The sequence below is a fragment of the Dermacentor variabilis genome, chromosome 7 (genome assembly GCF_050947875.1).
Source record: "Dermacentor variabilis isolate Ectoservices chromosome 7, ASM5094787v1, whole genome shotgun sequence".
Lineage (NCBI taxonomy): Eukaryota > Metazoa > Arthropoda > Arachnida > Ixodida > Ixodidae > Dermacentor > Dermacentor variabilis.
In genome coordinates, this window is record NC_134574.1 from 15,384,394 (window position 1) to 15,401,268 (window position 16,875).

At 50.1% G+C, this 16,875-nt stretch overlaps 2 protein-coding genes across 8 annotated transcripts in view; both read right to left on the reverse strand.

Annotated features, from left to right (window-relative positions):
- Positions 1-16,875, reverse strand: part of brun (trafficking protein particle complex subunit brun) — a 747,330-nt gene that overhangs the window by 403,015 nt on the left and 327,440 nt on the right. The gene's annotated exons all lie outside the window — the stretch shown is intronic.
- Positions 11,196-13,742, reverse strand: LOC142587344 (uncharacterized). Its single transcript, XM_075698276.1, has 2 exons — positions 13,677-13,742; positions 11,196-13,418 (listed from the first exon to the last, which is right to left on the reverse strand). The coding sequence occupies exon 2, from the start codon at positions 12,866-12,868 to the stop codon at positions 12,341-12,343; it is 528 nt and encodes a 175-aa protein (XP_075554391.1). The 5' UTR covers positions 12,869-13,418; positions 13,677-13,742; the 3' UTR covers positions 11,196-12,340.

Sequence of the window (16,875 nt, forward strand, 5' to 3'; positions counted from 1 at the left end):
CCACAGTGGGCCTTGACGGAAGTTCTTTGCAAATACAGTGTTTCCCACATTTGGCAGTGGGAATGACACCCTCTGTTGGCATGTGGCTTCTGCCTAAGCTGTTTCAGCAGGACTGAAGTGTGTAAACTTGAGCAAAAAACATCCAAAGGTGTCTTGAACATCCTTCCCATGAGCATTTCACATGGTGCTCTGCCAATAACCTGAAATAAGAACCTTGAAATTTGAGTTTGGAAGGATCCGCGACCGCTCCTCCTGATCTTGTTCTTGAGAGTCTGTACAACATGCTCTGCCGGACCATTGAAAGCTGGATGGTAGCGCGGAACAAGCATGTAACGTATCCCATTCCATGTCCGGAATTCCAAGTATTGCTCACTTGCAAAGGCGGGTCCATTATCAGACACGATCACATCCGACAGTCCATGCTGCGTAAATGCTATCCGCAACGCTGTGATTACAGCATCTACTGATGATGATGCCACTAGACAGATTTCGACCCATTTTGAATAGGCATCAACAACGATGAGAAATGTATGTCCTAAGAATGGGCCCCCAAAGTCAACGTGAAGCTTTCACCATGGTCTCTGTGGAAATGGCCAGGGTGTGTGCTGAATGCATTGAGGTGTACGCTGGTAAGTTTGGGATGTAGCACAACCCTTTACACTCTTAGCGATGTCACCATCAACCCTGCCACCAGACACTGCTTCTGGCAATCGACTTGCTTTTCTCAATGCCAGGCTATCCAGCATGAATAAGAGTCAGGACTTTGCCTTGTAGAGATTTTGGGATAACAACTCTGGAACCCCAGATCAAGTAGCCTTCATGGAGGCGGAGTTCACTACTTCTTGCTTTGAATGGATTGCCCTTTGGTCCAACTGGAAGCCCTCCTCCTCACAAGAGAGCAAGAACTATGTGACTCAGGAGTGCATCATTTCTTGTAGCCTGTGCTACAACCATTGGTGACAAAAGTCCTGGGTATGCTTGTTCAAGCATGAAGACTTCAGCAGGTACAGGCAGATCAATGCTGTTTGTTGGCAGCGGTAACCTACTGAGGGTATCAGCATGACCTAAGTCTAGACCAGGCTTGTACAAGAGCTTGTACTTGTAAGCAGAGAGTTTCAGTGCCCATTTGACTAGTTTTGATGAAATTTGCACAGGAACGGGCTAATCAGCACTCAACAATCCAAGTAGTGGTTTATGATCTATATAAGCAGTGAAAGGAATGCCCCACAGGTACTGGTGGATCTTTTTAACACAGAATACAAAGGCTAATGCCTCTTTGTCAGTTTGGCTTAGTTTTGTTCTGCATGAGAAACTTCAGAATGCAAAGGCAATGGGCAGTTCTCTACCATCAGCTTTTCAATGTGCCAAAACTGCACCAATCCCATACGGAGATGCATCACAATTGAGACACAGTGGTTTCTCTGGATCGAAATCGAAATGTACTAGGACAGGCGCTGCTGTTACCAAGTGCTTCACTGTAGTAAATGTATCTTCTTGCTCCTTTCCACACATGCATTGTTCCTTGTTCATGAGAAGTGAATGTAGAGGGTGGAGGCATCCAGAAATGTTTGAAGAAAAAAAAAACGCCTGTAGGGAATTCACCAGCCACAAAAAACTTTGGAGTTCCTTGACATCACGGGGTGCAGGTGCGTGAAGGATTGCAGATACCTTGCTCTAACTTGGAAATAGCCCTTCTTTGCTTATGATCCACCCTAGGTACTCCACTTTTGGCACAAAGAAGTGACACTTGTCAAACTTCAACTTGAGTCCAGCATCCTAAAGTTGAAAGAGAACAGCACTGAGATTTTGAAGGCGCTCCAAATCATTCAGGCCAGTGACAAGAATGTCATCAAAGTATACTGCAACATGCGACAGTCCTTAAAGAAGGTTCTCCATTTGTCTTTGGAACAAAGCTGGTGCCGACGAAATGACAAAAGGAAGACTTGTATACTGAAATAGCCCCCATATGTGTGGAAATCGCAATGTACTTCTTAGAGGACTATTTGCTGGTAGGCATCCCTCAAATCCAGTTTGGTGAACTTTTCACCCCCTGAAAGCATGGCCTAAACGTCTTCAATTCTCTGAATTGGGTACTTTTCTAAGGTTGCCACTGGATTAAAAGTAATCATGAAATCTCTGCAAACTTTGATGTCACCATCCTTAGCCACTGGAACAAAAGGCGTAGCCCAAGCTGCAGAGGCAACTGACTACAGAATGGCCTGCCTCTGTAGGCACTGAAGCTCTTGTGACACCCCATCTTTCAGGGCAAAAGGCATGGGGCGTGGCTTGAAAAACTTGGGTATCGCATCCTACAGAACATGAATTGTGGTTTTTGGGCCCTTAAAAGTTCCAAGGATCTGTTCAAATAGCTCAGAAAATGCTTGAATAATGTCCTTAACATCAGAAACTGCATCAACATCTGCTTCCCAGACAGCAATGTTAATGCCCAGTTCTCGAGCCAATTGCGACCTAGTGGTGTTGGTGAGCCTTCCCCAGTCAGGAACAAAGGTAGGACAGCTTTTCTGCCACAGAACTGTACTGCGACTCTGCTTTGCCTTGAACTTGTGCGAGCTCATGTGAGTAGCTCTGTAGGAGCACATCCGATGGCATGACAGTCACCGAAAGTAGTAGCTGCTGAGGACCTTTTTTTTGCAATGACAGAAACTCTCACACTGGTGTCCAGCTCTATACAGAGCGGCTTGCTGCAAACGCTGATGGTCACGGTGAAGGATGGCAAAGGCACAACGGTATCAACTGGCCACATGTCAAACACATCGGCAGGTGCGTTCTTGTCAACAGTGTTGACTTGGTGTGTTCCACTTGAAGTTTTACAAGCTGATGGTGCAGAACCATGTAGTTTCGCAGACTTGCCCTTCTGTGATGAAGTGTGTTTTCTCTTCGAGTTGCACAGTTGAGCAATGTGTCCCTGCTATTGGCAGGACTTGCACGTAGTGCTGATGTGCTTGCACTCTATTGCGAGAGTTCCTCGCAGCAGAGGTAGCATACGACATGCCCTTTTGATGCCATAACCTTATGCATAGGAAGTGAATTTCTGCTGGAACTGGCTATGTTGCCGGCATTTTCCTTCGCAGCTTCCATGGCAAGTGCACTTTTTAGGGCGTCTTCTTACAGAAGGTCTGTTTTCTCGAGCAGCCTTGTCTGCATGTCTGTGTCGTTGATGCCGTACACGATATGGTCCCTCAGCATAATGCCAAGCTTAGTTCTAAAGTTGAAATATTCTGAGAGACTTTTGAGTGATGCCATGAAGTTACTGATGAACTCACCCTCTGCACAAATATGCATGTTGAACCTAAAACGCTGAACAGCAGAAGATGGCTTGGGGCAGTAATGGTCACCCAGGATGAAAAGAATTTCTTGCAAGGTTTTATCTTGCAGCTGAGTGGGTTTAACGAGATCCCGCAAGAGAGCATATGTATTCTGCCCACAGCAACTAAAGACTTCGAAGTTGCTGAACATTGGCATGACAAAGTTCTGTTACGTTGAATTCAATAGACAATTCAATATATTCACAACTATGTATCATTCCCAATGTATGTAATAAACTTGAACTGAATCGAACTCATGTGCATAGAAGTGGGCATGGAAGGACGATGCACTTTAAGAACCTTGCATGCTTAGTCCCTCATCACCCCTTCTTACAAGTGTAGCCGAGCAGTTCCAAGGGGTGGACCGACTCTGCGGTTGCCGTCAACGGCTACACCCAACGAACAGAAACCGACATGTACACTCTTGCTGCACGGACAACAATCTCGAGTGTACGACATTCTCGAGTGTACGACATGGCCGTACACTCGAGATTGTGCTTGCAACTGGTTCCGTGTTGTTTATTTTCTCTGCCTTTACAGGGTGGCAGAAGTGGCGCCATGCCACCGACAGCCATCTGAGATGAAACCATAACACCAATGTCCAAAAACAAAGCTTTAGGATCGGTACAAATCTTGAACTGTCCAGCCTTTCTATCAAGATATCACATGATGATGGCAAAGGTCATTATCACTATGTCTGGAATCGCTCATTTTCCAAACGATGGACAACACGTTCGACAAGATACAATGCAGCACAGACAGCATGTACAGTAGACCAATTCTTTAACAATACTGCATGAACATCAACTAGCTGGCCGGACAGCACCTTTTTATGGTGCGAGGTGACCAGATCAGCAAGGGCTTGCTGTTATCTTGCTGATCTCCCTTTCTCTTGCCAATATTGATGCTTCATGCCATTAGAAGCTGTTGATCGGCTGGCCAGACAACACTTGCAAGGTACGCTTACAGAATCGGTTGACTGGGCTCTTGAACCCTGGGACAAGTGCTCAGAACCAAATCCAAAGAAAAAAGCCAAATATTGAATGTCAGAAAATTTACCACAACATTCAATGCTTGCAAACCTTGGGCAACGAAACTCAGTGTTGCATATGCTCAAGAGTCTCCTAGCATTGCACAACAAGAATGTAGCAAGCTATTAGTAACTTAAGTACATATATAGGTACAGTACAGTCTACTCTTTTTCGGGTCTTAAAGTCTTCCTGCCACAACCAGTATAGTTCAGGAAGTGTGCACACCACCACACATATACATTTTGCACAGTAGAACCTCGTTGATATGATCCCGTTTAGTGCTATTTCCCTGTGCCAACGTTTGTGATCGAGAATGCAAAGAATGACCCAGTACAGTTAGGCTTCTTATAACAGGTAAATACATTCCTGGAAAACACAATTTTTCATCACTACCATCGGAGGAAGAAGAAGAAGCCGAGTAGTACGGTCATGCCCCACATCGGCTCCTGCTTTCTTCGATATTTTCGGTGAGCAATTCATCTCAATCTCAATGATTTCTGCACCAGCGGATGCATAAGGAAAAGAGGAACTCACGGATACCGACTTTTCAATGGTGGGTGGCCTTTTCGTCGGTTTTTCGAGCTGCTTCTCTTTCGTGACGCCGCGCTCCCCTCAGTCTGACGGCAAGGCCTAACCAGCGTTCGCAGGGCAGGGTTAATCCCGCCTCGTCATGACAGAGGGAATGGTTGTTGTAATGCAAGGAGACGATCTTCCTCCGGAAGAATTTGGTGCAGAGCACGGCTGGCGCTCCGCCGCTGTCAAGAAAAACGCTCTGCGTGTCTCGTCGCGACAGCACCCGTGAAGCGGCAAGCAGCGAGGGGCACCGCGAGCGTCTCAATGGCAGCAGGAAGCTTATTAACCTAAAGCACAAGATCATCAAATCGTCGCGAATGCCTCAGCTCCCGAAGGAACACTGGAAGATTATCGTCCGCCCCAGGGGTGGTCTGGATGTTCAGAAAACGGGCTCCGCAAGGCTTGGTCAAGCCATCGCCGCCGCGGCAGAACTCACATCCGAGCAAGCTAGCCACGACATCGTCTGCCCCAACGCAACACAAAATATTATCGTCCTCAGCACCGCGTCTCGTGATAACGCAGATGCTTATCTAAAAATGAATTGCATCACTCTGGGAATCAAACAATACGATCTCAGCACTTACGAAGCCGCACCGCACGCCACGTTCAAGGGTGTCATACGACAAATTGATGTGTCGGAGAGCCAGGCTGACCTGGACAGAAGCATCCTCAACGAGAGAAATCCCTTAGCCCTAGGAGCCAAGCGAATCAAGAATAGTGAAACGGTAGTCATCGTTTTCGACGGCTACAAGGTCCCCAACTACGTTTTCTACGGCTCGGCGCTAGTCAAGTGCTCTTTGTACCTCAGGCAGCACGACTGCTGCTATGCCTGCGGTAGACTAGGCCACAGAGCCAACGTCTGCCCAACGCCGGAGGACAAACGATGCAGGAAATGTGGGGCCAACAACCCCGACGACAACCACACCTGCTCGCCTACTTGCGGCCTCTGCGGGGGCCCGCACGCCACAGCGGACAAGATTTGCAAGAAAAAATTCCAACTCCCGTACATCGTTCGACGGAGGAGAAGGGAAAGGAATGCGGAATCCAGGAATCGAGACCCGTCACCAGCACAGACATGCGCCGGAAGCGAACTGGGTAGATCTTCGAGCCGGCGCTCCCGCTCGAGAAGCCGCTCGAGGTCCAGAAGCCGTTCTAGGTCCAGGTCCCGGGGCCCACAGAACACGGTCCGGTTTGAGGAGCCAGCCGGTCCTGGGAAACAAGGCGCCACCTGGGCAGACAGGGTGCGGAGGGGAGCGAGAACTGCCGAAAAAGTAACGGGGGGTGAGGCGCCAGAGCATGGTTCCTCTGAAATAGCTCAGCTTAGGAAAGAAAATGCCGAGATGCGCAGCATAATCGAGTTAATGCGAGCCGAAATAGCAGAGCTCAAAAAGGCTAATCAACCTCACCACGTTCCAGTCCCTAGTTCAACCCCCTCAGGCACCCCCTCGGTGACCCCCTCGCCCCATACCCCTCGGGGACCTCAACTCGTTCCAGTCCCTAGTTCATCCCCCTCGAGGGCCCCCTCTCCCCAAACAGCAGACGTTCCCATGGTCGTGGATGCAAGCCACTCGGGCAACCCAGCAAAACGAAAGGCTGTTCCCAGCATGCCCAATAATGTACAGGCTAAAGCCAAGTCCGAAGTCAGAAAAATGTTGAATTCCATCTGCTTCGAGATCAAGAAGATTAATGAACAACTATCTGCAGTGGATCAGTGACTCTTGGTCGTAGATCAGAAGTTAGACGCGCAAAACGTCAAAATTCAATACTTAGAAAACAGAATGCCAGAGATAGAGTCCAAGGTGCAGGGAATGGACATCAGGACGTCGACCCAGACCCACGTACGTCCCGTTTACTTCCCGGATGGCGCGTCGGTACCTACGCCGCCACCACTGCACATCCCCGGACCGATTAATAGAACCATCTCCCTCGAGACCCTAGTAGCAACGCCGGAAGGTGCTCTATACAGCAATGATGGGGCCACACACCCAATTTAGGATTTGGCAGTGGAACTGCAGGGGACTCCACCATAAAAGATGTACCCTGCAGCAGTTTGTTCGCACTCACAATGAAAAGCCACATGTTATATTATTGCAAGAAACAATGACTGATCAGGTTTCACTCCAGGGATACAAAGCTCTTGCTCTCCATGGGGAAGGCAGAGGAATCTGCACATTAGTCTGCAGCAAATTCAATTTCGTCGCACACGATCTAGGGGTCTGGCATAGCAAAACTGAGACCTCCCTAGTAGAAGTCATCCCGAGTCAATCAAACATCTCCAGCATTTTTATACTTAACGTATATAGCAGCCCGAGAGATCACAGACAACATTTCAAAACCATCATCACTAGGGCAACGAAACTCGCCGGAAACTCTCCACTGGTTGTGGCCGGCGATTTCAATGCCCCCTTTCACACGTGGAACTACACGCACGACACGGTCAAGGGCAGAAGCCTGTGGCAGGAGGCGGGAGATGCGGGACTCTCTCTATTGACGGACCCAGCCTTTCCCATCAGACGTGGCACCTCCTCGACCAGGGACTCTGTCCCAGATCTCGCCTTTGTTAAAAACGCTGGCTCAGCCGTGTGGTCGAATCTGCTCATAGACCTCGGTAGCGATCACTACATCACGGTCACCAGCTTACAAGTGGAGCAGAAAAGAAAGAAGGCCTTCTCGGTCCCTGACTGGGACAAATTCCCTGAGGTTCGCAAGGCCCGCGCCGCCCATGGAGAAAGGCCGGAGAGTCTCGTCCAGTGGTGCGCATTAATTCCGGAAGATGTCTGCTCCACCACCAAAACCATAGAGACGGATCTACAGACAGACAAAATGGATAGCAGGCTAGCACACCTTCTTGAGGCCAAGCAATCACTCCTCGAGAGGTGGAAAAGCCAACGCTTAAATCGCAAGCTCAGAAAAAAGATAGCCGAGATCAACAAGCAGATCGACGAGCACTGCCAAGCCCTGTCTAGGCAGCAATGGGACGAAATTTGCAATTCAATCGATGGGCAGATGCGCACGGGAGGCAAGTGGAATCTTCTCAAACACTTGCTCGACGACTCCGGCACCAAGTCAAACCAGAGAAGTGTCCTCGCTAAAGCGCTCCACGAAGCCAAGAAGTCGTCTTCGGAAAAGGACGTGCTGGAGATGCTAGCTAAGAAGTACCTGCCGCTCAAAACTGTGGCAGATGATGCGGCATACCCAGTATACAAAGGGAAGCTGAACTCCGCGTTGGACGAGCCTTTCAAAGTCAGTGAAATCCGTCGCGCCCTACACGACCTCACGAATGGTGGGTCAGCGCCCGGCGCGGATCACATTAACAACAAGGCTCTCAGAAACCTAGAGGACGCATCAATTGAGTTTCTCACAGATGAGATTGTTGTGTCGGCAGCGGCAGGCAAGCGGGGGGGCCCCGACCGGGCGAACGCGCGGCAAGCGCCGGCGCAGGAAGGAGACACGGAGCAAACTGCTCCCGATGAAAACCGGAACGAAGACTCGGCCGACCCGCGGCCGTTTATTTCTTATAAAGGCTTCACATGCTAGATGACACCTCCAGATTGGCCCAAGCTCGTCACATGACAGAAGGGGGGTGCGCCATCTAGCTAAACAACTACAAAACATGCATGTACGATGACACCGAAATCTGACAGGGGGCGGCACTATACTACATCATCCCTCCCTGGAAACAAAGTAAACATACAGCGAAACGCGCACACAAGATGCGCACTTAAGTCCAAAGGCAATTTCAGTTCGTTCCCCCCATGTTCACACGCGCACCAGTCGTACACAAAGCACGCACTTAAGTCCACAACAAATTCAATCCGTCCCCGCCCAAGTTCACATACACGCGCACCAGTCTTGGGCACCAAAACACGGGCAGTCACTCAAAACAAAGTCTGACAAGGAACACTGCACAAAACTCACTGCACCGCAACAAGGAGCACTTTATACCTGTGTTATTGAAACATGTGGACTGTCCTAAATGTCACATCGAGGCCCCTAGCCATGGCATTTCGAAGACAGCAATACGCTCTACACTACAGAAACAAAATCATCGAGCCACGGAGGCAGTTTTCTATCACGATGAGGACGCGTGCGTACCTCAGAAGAACTTTGGGGGTTGCGACGCGTATCGGTCGACTTTAAAGACCCAGTCGTCCCACTACTATTTCCCTCCCCCTGGTTGGAAAAGTGAATGTGGTTGTCGCTTAAAGCTGGAGAGGGTTGCCCAGGAAGCTCCTCTCGAAGTCCCAACAAGTCCTGGGATGCTACCGATTCCCCTACGGAATCAGAAACGATTGCTGACTGTGTAGACTCTGAAGCGATACAGTCAGATGGGCTACTTAAGTTATGCCTATGAAAGGACGAAGTCATGCCAGACGAGTCATCGGAATGACTATCCAGGTTTGAAAAAGAGTACAAAAAATCTTTATCAGTTTTGGACAATGTACTATGTTTTGAATTATCTACCACTGTGGTTAACTTAGACGCATTCCACGTCTTCCCGTCACTGAGTACAAAAGAGGATGGCCCTACCTGGGCCTTAACTGTACGAGGCATACTGTACTTAAAAGATCCTTTCTTGGCAAGTTTTACTTTGACGGTGTCTCCCACCTTGATACAGGTTGCCTGAGCACCTCTACGTTTGTCTACATACTGTTTAGTTTGCCGCTGTTTCTGCGAGACTCTCTCGCGAACTTGTGGAAGAAAACTGTCCTGAACCGTTATGTGCTTATGCAACCTGAAGTTGCTAATATCTATCTTTGAACGAGGTTGACGACCATGAAGTAGGAAAGCTGGGGAGAGACCCGTTGTAGCATGTGGTGTAATCCTATAAGAACCCAAGAATTCTGAAATGCTTTTCGAAGCATCTCGACCTTCAAGCCTGGCTACCTGCAGGTGTTCCTTCATGACTCGGTTGAACCTTTCTATTTGACCATTTCCCTGAGGATAATAGTTGGAGGAGAAAAAATGAGAGATTCCTTTTTCCTTTAGGTAATCTTGGAATTGTTTTGAGACAAACTGCGGACCATTGTCTGTAACTATAGAGTCTGGCAACCCTTCACGGCTGAAAGCCCAGTCAAGAAGCTTAATGACATCATCTGTGGAGATGGAATTAGTACCAAGTACTTCTGGCCACTTTGAGTAGTAATCAACAAGGGTGACTAAATACCTAGGGTAGGACGTGTTTAATGGGCCAATGATGTCCATTCCCAATTTCTGCCAAGGCCCGTTCGGCCATTCGACTGGTTGCAATGGAGCTACATGAGGCTTTGCAGACTTGTCTGCTAGCTTACATACATGACAATGCTTTACATACTGTTCAACAGTGCTATCCATCTGGGGCCACCAATAGCGTTCACGAAGAAGCTGCTTAGTACGTACTATGCCCTGATGATTTTCATGTGCCAGCTGTAGAAATGTAGGTATTAGGACACTGGGTATTACCACACGATCACCACGCATGAGTAATCCGTCTACAAGGGACAATTCTTCATTTACATGAAAGTAAGCTATTAAAGCATTGTCTATGTTTTTCTTAGAAGGCCAACCTTCCGCTAGGCATTTACTGACCTTCTGAAGCGTCTCATCTGTACTCGTTGCAAGTTGCACTGTTTCCTTGTCAACGACCGATGTGACTAAGGATACTATTTCTTCCTCCTGAACTACATTCTGTGAATCCTTTACTGGAAGTCTAGACAAGGCATCAGCGACTAGGTTTTCTGATCCTTTGCAATATTCAATTTGAAAGTTGTAATACAGGAGCCTGGCTGACCATCTCGAAATGCGAAGAGGTCGACGACCTGAGTCACCAGCGGACAGTAATGCAACTACTGCTTGATGGTCAGTTCGAAGAGTGAATCGTCTACCCCAGAGGTAAACATGCCATTTTTCACATGCGAACAGACATGCTAGCGCTTCACGCTCTCCTACAGAATACTTTCGTTCAGCTACAGACAAAGTTCTAGATGCAAAAGCTACAGTTTCTAGCTTAGAACCATACGGTTGCTGTAACACAGCACCAACACCAACATCAGATGCATCAGTCGTGACTACCACAGGCAATTCAGGGTTGAAAATCTTAATGACAGGGGAACATGTAAGACGAGCTTTCAACTGATTGAAGCTACGTTGTGCATCATCAGACCAAGCAAAATTTTGCCCTTGCCTGAGCATGAGGCGAAGCGGTTCTACAAGTTCTGCATAATGATCAATGAACTTGGCATAGTAACCAGCTAATCCTAAGAAGGATTGCAATGACTTCATATCTGTAGGAGCAGGCGCATTCAAGATTGCTTTTACCTTGCTCTCTGTAGGCGAAATGCCTTCAGCTGAAATTTTATGGCCCAGAAAAGTCAATTCTCTCACAGAGAAGACACATTTTTCATTCAGTTTCATACCACTGTTTGAAATGCAAAGCAAGACTTCTCTTAAGTTAGCATCATGCTCAGGTTTTGTCCGACCCCAGACCAAAATGTCATCAAGGTAACAGACAACATTCTTACAACTCTGCAAGATTTGCGACATCATTTTCTGAAACACTGCTGGCGCGGATGCCAAGCCAAAACAGACACGCTTGAACCTGAATAAGCCTTCATGAGTTATGAATGTAGTGAGATCTCTACTACCTTCTTCCAGTAACAGCTGGTGGTAAGCAGATGCTAGATCCAGCTTAGAAAAATATGTGGCACCATGAAACATTTGCAATAACTCTTCTACGTGCGGCAAAGGATACCCATCAATGACAATCGCCTTATTCGGTTCCCGTAGGTCAACACAGAGCCGGATGGCTCCATCCTTTTTGCGCACCACGACGAGTGGAGACACCCACTCAAAAGCCTCGACGCGCTCGATGACGTCGCAGTCCTCGAGACGTCGCAATTCATTTGTGACCTGGTCACGGAGAGCCAGGGGTAGTCTGCGCAACTTTGAAGATACTGGTTTCGCATCTTGCTGCCGATGAATTCGGTGCACACAGTTGTTGACGAGACCCAACTCGTCACTGAAGAGGTGATCAAAACCCGGAGGCACACCTGTGGGGCTCTGTACTGAAGGAAGCGATGGTAGACGACATGTCAGCGACGTACCGTCGATCTGTATGCCCAAACGTTGGATAGAGTCTAAACCCAGCAGTGATGTTCCTGTAGTCGTTACGTGGAACGTGACGGAGCATGACCTTTGGAAAAACTGGACAGTGGCTTGAAACAGGCCTTGAATATTGATGCGTTGCTTGGAGAAATTTCTCAAGTCCAATGTTGGTTGTGACAGCCTGTGCTGTCGACCAAAGTTATTTCTAAAATCTTCGGCCGTCATGCATGACACAGACGCTCCCGTATCCACCGGCAGTCGCATGGAGACGCCGTTCACTACGACCGGAACTTCCAAATCTTTTTTTAGTTTCAAAAGCGCTTACCGTCAAGACAGACGCGGACGGCTGCCTTGCGGAAGTTGAAGACAGCGTCTCTGCGGAAGAGACGTGTTGAACAGTACGGGTTTTCCGGCATACTGATTCAAAATGGCCCAACGTGTGGCAGGCGTTGCACCGCCGGTTCCTTGCTGGACAAGTCTTGTACGTTGCAATATGTTTCGTGCTGCCACACCGGTCGCATGCACCACGGTTCCCGGAGGAGCCATGTGCGAAATGTCGGCCCTCTTGGCGGCTTCTCGGAAGAAGTCGGCCCTCTTGGCGGCCTCCCGGACTACGTCGGCCCTCTTGGCGGCCTCCCGGACTACGTCGGCCCTCTTGGCGGCCTCCCGGACTACGTCGGCCATCTTGGCGGCTTCCCGGACTACGTCGGCCATCGTGGCGGCTCCCCGGACTACGTCGGCCATCGTGGCGGCTCCCCGGAAGAAGTCTGCCATCGTGGCGGCTCCCCGGAAGAAGTCGGCCATCTTGGCCCGTCGACGGAACGCCAAGTTGAGATGCCTCGATTCTTCGTACATTTTCGGAGCCGAACGCGCGGTTCGCTCGATGCAGGGCTTCTAACGAGCGTCCAATTTCTTCTGCCTTGTCCAGGGACAGGGTTTCGCCATGAGCCAGCAACTTTTCGCGAACGCTGACGTTCGCTACCCCATGTATGATTTGGTCTCGGACGCGCTCGTCATAGCTTGTGCCGAAGTTGCACTGTACCGCCTTCTCCTTCAATGCGGTCACGAATTCCAGGAATCCTTCTCCCTCGAACTGCTTTCGGCTGGTGAATTCATGCCGTTCCGCCAGGACATTTGTTGACGCGGCGAACAGCCGGTCAAGCCGCTGCAAGAGTCTCGGAAACTCTGACGCTGGCGGGACCGCATCACTTGACGTTGACGCTGCGCCGGTCGACTGCCTTGCTGCTTCGCTTGAAGCTGACGCTGCGCTGGTTAACTGCCTTGCTGCTTCCTGCTCCTCGTCTGCAAAGTACTTCCGTTGTCCCTCACGCCCGAGAGCGCTGACGAGCGCGGACGCTCGTCGCGCGTCCGTCCAGTCGCCACCGCCGGCCGCTTCGAGGTGGGCCTGAAAAATTTTTTTCCAGCGATACCATGGAATTAACGGGGGGCCGGGCACTTCAAGAAAAACGGGAAGGTTCGCCGTAAAAGACGCCATGCCCGGTAGCGCGCAGGAGACAGTGCAGAAAACAAGCCGGAGCTCGCAGCAGGAATGGGGCACGGAAGAACAAGGGGGCGAGTAGGCCTAGGCTCGGAAGCCTCGCGACGCCAAGTGCGTCGGCGGCGTTTGCAGGCCGTGCCGACACGTAAAGGACGCTTCACTTACGAAGCTCGCTGGTTTCCCGGGGCTTCGGTCGGAACCGCTGCGGGAATCCCATCCTCGTCGCCAAAAAGATGTTGTGTCGGCAGCGGCAGGCAAGCGGGGGGCCCCGACCGGGCGAACGCGCGGCAAGCGCCGGCGCAGGAAGGAGACACGGAGCAAACTGCTCCCGATGAAAACCGGAACGAAGACTCGGCCGACCCGCGGCCGTTTATTTCTTATAAAGGCTTCACACGCTAGATGACACCTCCAGATTGGCCCAAGCTCGTCACATGACAGAAGGGGGGTGCGCCATCTAGCTAAACAACTACAAAACATGCATGTACGATGACACCGAAATCTGACAGGGGGCGGCACTATACTACAGAGATAAATCGGATTTGGGAGGAGGGAATTGTACCGGAAGAATGGAAGTTGGCGAAGGTTATACTAATCCCAAAGCCCGGTAAACCGCCGAGCTTGGACAACCTCCGCCCCATCTCACTGACGTCATGTGTAGGAAAAGTGGCCGAGCACGCCATCCATAACAGAATTGCCGAGTATATCGAGACCAACGACCTTTTCCCTCACAACATGATAGGCTTCAGGCCAGGCCTCTCCACCCAGGACGCCATGAAGCTTATCAAGATACAAATCCTGGAACGCTGCACTCGGGACACGAGAGCCATCCTTGGTTTGGACTTGGAGAAGGCCTTTGATAACATCCGTCATGAGTTCATTCTCGATGTCATCTCCAAACTCGACCTAGGCTCGTCCTTCCATGCCTTCGTCAGATCTTTCTTGAGCAAACGATGCGCCATTCTCAAGGCTGGAGATTTGGCATCGGAGAAAATGGAGCTGAGCAGCAGAGGCACCCCTCAGGGGTCAGTCATCTCACCGCTCCTGTTTAGCACTGCAATGGTCGACCTCTCAAGTACCTAGGCAAGGTCCAGGGCATCGGTCACACGATCTACGCAGACGACATCACTGTCTGGTGCGCGGGTGGCAGTGACGGACAAGTCGAAGCCGCTCTCCAGGAAGCTGTCGACACTACAGAGCGCTTTCTAACTGACACGGGACTCCGGTGCTCCCCAAAGAAATCAGAGCTCCTTCTCTACAGTCCAACTAGAAAGGGCCGCAAGCCACAGAACTGGAAACCCCCCACTGAAATTGACATTAATCTCTACACCAAGTGCGGAGATCCCATTCCCAAAGTCGCGTCCATTCGAATCTTGGGAATGACACTCGAAGGGGCGAGCACGAATAGCATCACCATTCACAAACTGGCAAAAAAGACGGATAGCGTCATCGGTCTAATCAGGCGGGTAGCTAACAGGAGAGGCCTGAGCGAAGAGAATCTGATAAGGCTAGTCCACGCTTTCTTGTTATGCCATTTCACATACGTAGCGGCCATGCACGTCTGGAAGACGGCCGAGCGAGACAAGCTAAATGCCATGATAAGGAGGGGGATCAAGAGCGCGCTCGGACTACCAAACTACACACGCACCGACCGACTCCTGCAGTTGGGTATTCATAATACCCTGGAAGAAATTGCAGAAGCACAAGAAAGGGCACAGATTCTCAGGCTCTCCGGCACCAGGGCAGGCAGACGACTCCTAACAGAGATGGGCGTCCCCCCGGCCACTGTCGAAGACGCCTATCAGGGCCTTCCGAAAGAGCAGAAAGATAGAATCATCATATCGCCCGCCCCGCGCAATATGCATCCCCAGCGCAACGTAGAAAGAAGGAAGGCCAGGGCGGTGGCACTCCTACGCCGCGCGACAGAACTCCCTGGCGGCAGCTGCTTCGTTGACGCGGCCCAGTATGGCAACAGCAACAATTTCACGGTAGTGTCGATCAACCACAGGGGTTCGGCCGTTAACGCCGCTTCAGTACGAAGCACGTCGTCGCGTGCGGCCGAGCAAGTGGCCATTGCCTTGGCCCTCCTGGACGACAAACATTCCAATATCTTCAGTGACTCCAGAGCAGCCATCCGCTCCTTCAGCGTGGGCGCTGTGTGTAAGGAAGCCTGTCGCATCTTCGACGGCAAAAGCATCGCCACCCACACTCTCACGTGGTTCCCCGCTCACATGGGATCCATCACGGGAGGCCCCACAAACCTCAACGAGCTGGCCCACTCCAAGGCGCGAGGTCTCGCTTTCCGCGACCACGGAGAACTCCAATGCCGGACCGCAGTGGTGGAGAACAGAGATCAACCGACCACATACAATGAAATTGCGCAGCACTTCTATCTCGGCAGGAGAGACTTTCCCTTTCCACACAAGAAGTTAAATAGAGCGCAGACTCAGATTATTGCAAACAGGCTCGTATCCCAGCCCGGCTTTATTCTACAAGATTTATCCCGACACCTATGCCACTAGTTCTTGCAGGCACTGCAATGACATCACTAGCCCAGACCACATGCTCTGGCGTTGCCCCTCGTTACGAGGCACAGAACAAATCAATGAAGACAAGTGGCTCTCCGCTATCAAGAGCCCCGATGCTGGGGCGCAACTATGGGCTGTCCAGAGGGCTCACGATGCAGCAGTCGGGCATGGCCTGGCTGTCCCAACGTGGGAGCGGCCCGCAGCGCGCTGAGTCGCGTACCTCAGGACCTTTATTAAAGTTTTGCATCCATCCATCCATCCATCCATCACTACCATCCATTATATTGCCAAACTGCAATTGTATCTTATGTCTTCCAGCAGATAGATCCCATGTACACAAAGAAAAATTGGTCTCCAATCCACGCTGTGAGGGCGGCTGGACAGTGAAGCTGTGAACGCCAACTACAACAATTACTCATTGCGATGTAGCTTGAAATTATTCACATGGTGACCTTCAGATGCACCTTACCTAATTATTAGCTCAAGAGGTTTCAACAGCCTGCGACTTGGCTTGCGCTACTACTTCATGCCCTGCATTCATACGCTGCACTTTAGAAGTCCTCACTATAAGTCCCATAGCACACTCGCAACAAAAATAAGTTTCTATGCGGGTTCTTGTTTTACATGCAAAAGTGTAGTTACGTCACTGCCTTTCCCCCATCTCGGGGGGCCTGCATTCTGGAGATGGAAATGAGGGACACTAAGAAGCACCGCCGACATGATTAATCAGACATAAAAAATCACCAAAATAAAATGAAAACTAACAACCCTTGATAAACATGCACCATATGTAAAAATCCTATAATATAATCTAAACCAATCCCAAACAAAGCTAACAG

Bases quoted from the DNA above. Each gene is read 5' to 3' on its own strand.
- LOC142587344 (XM_075698276.1), bottom strand. From the start codon at position 12,868: ATGTACGAAGAATCGAGGCATCTCAACTTGGCGTTCCGTCGACGGGCC.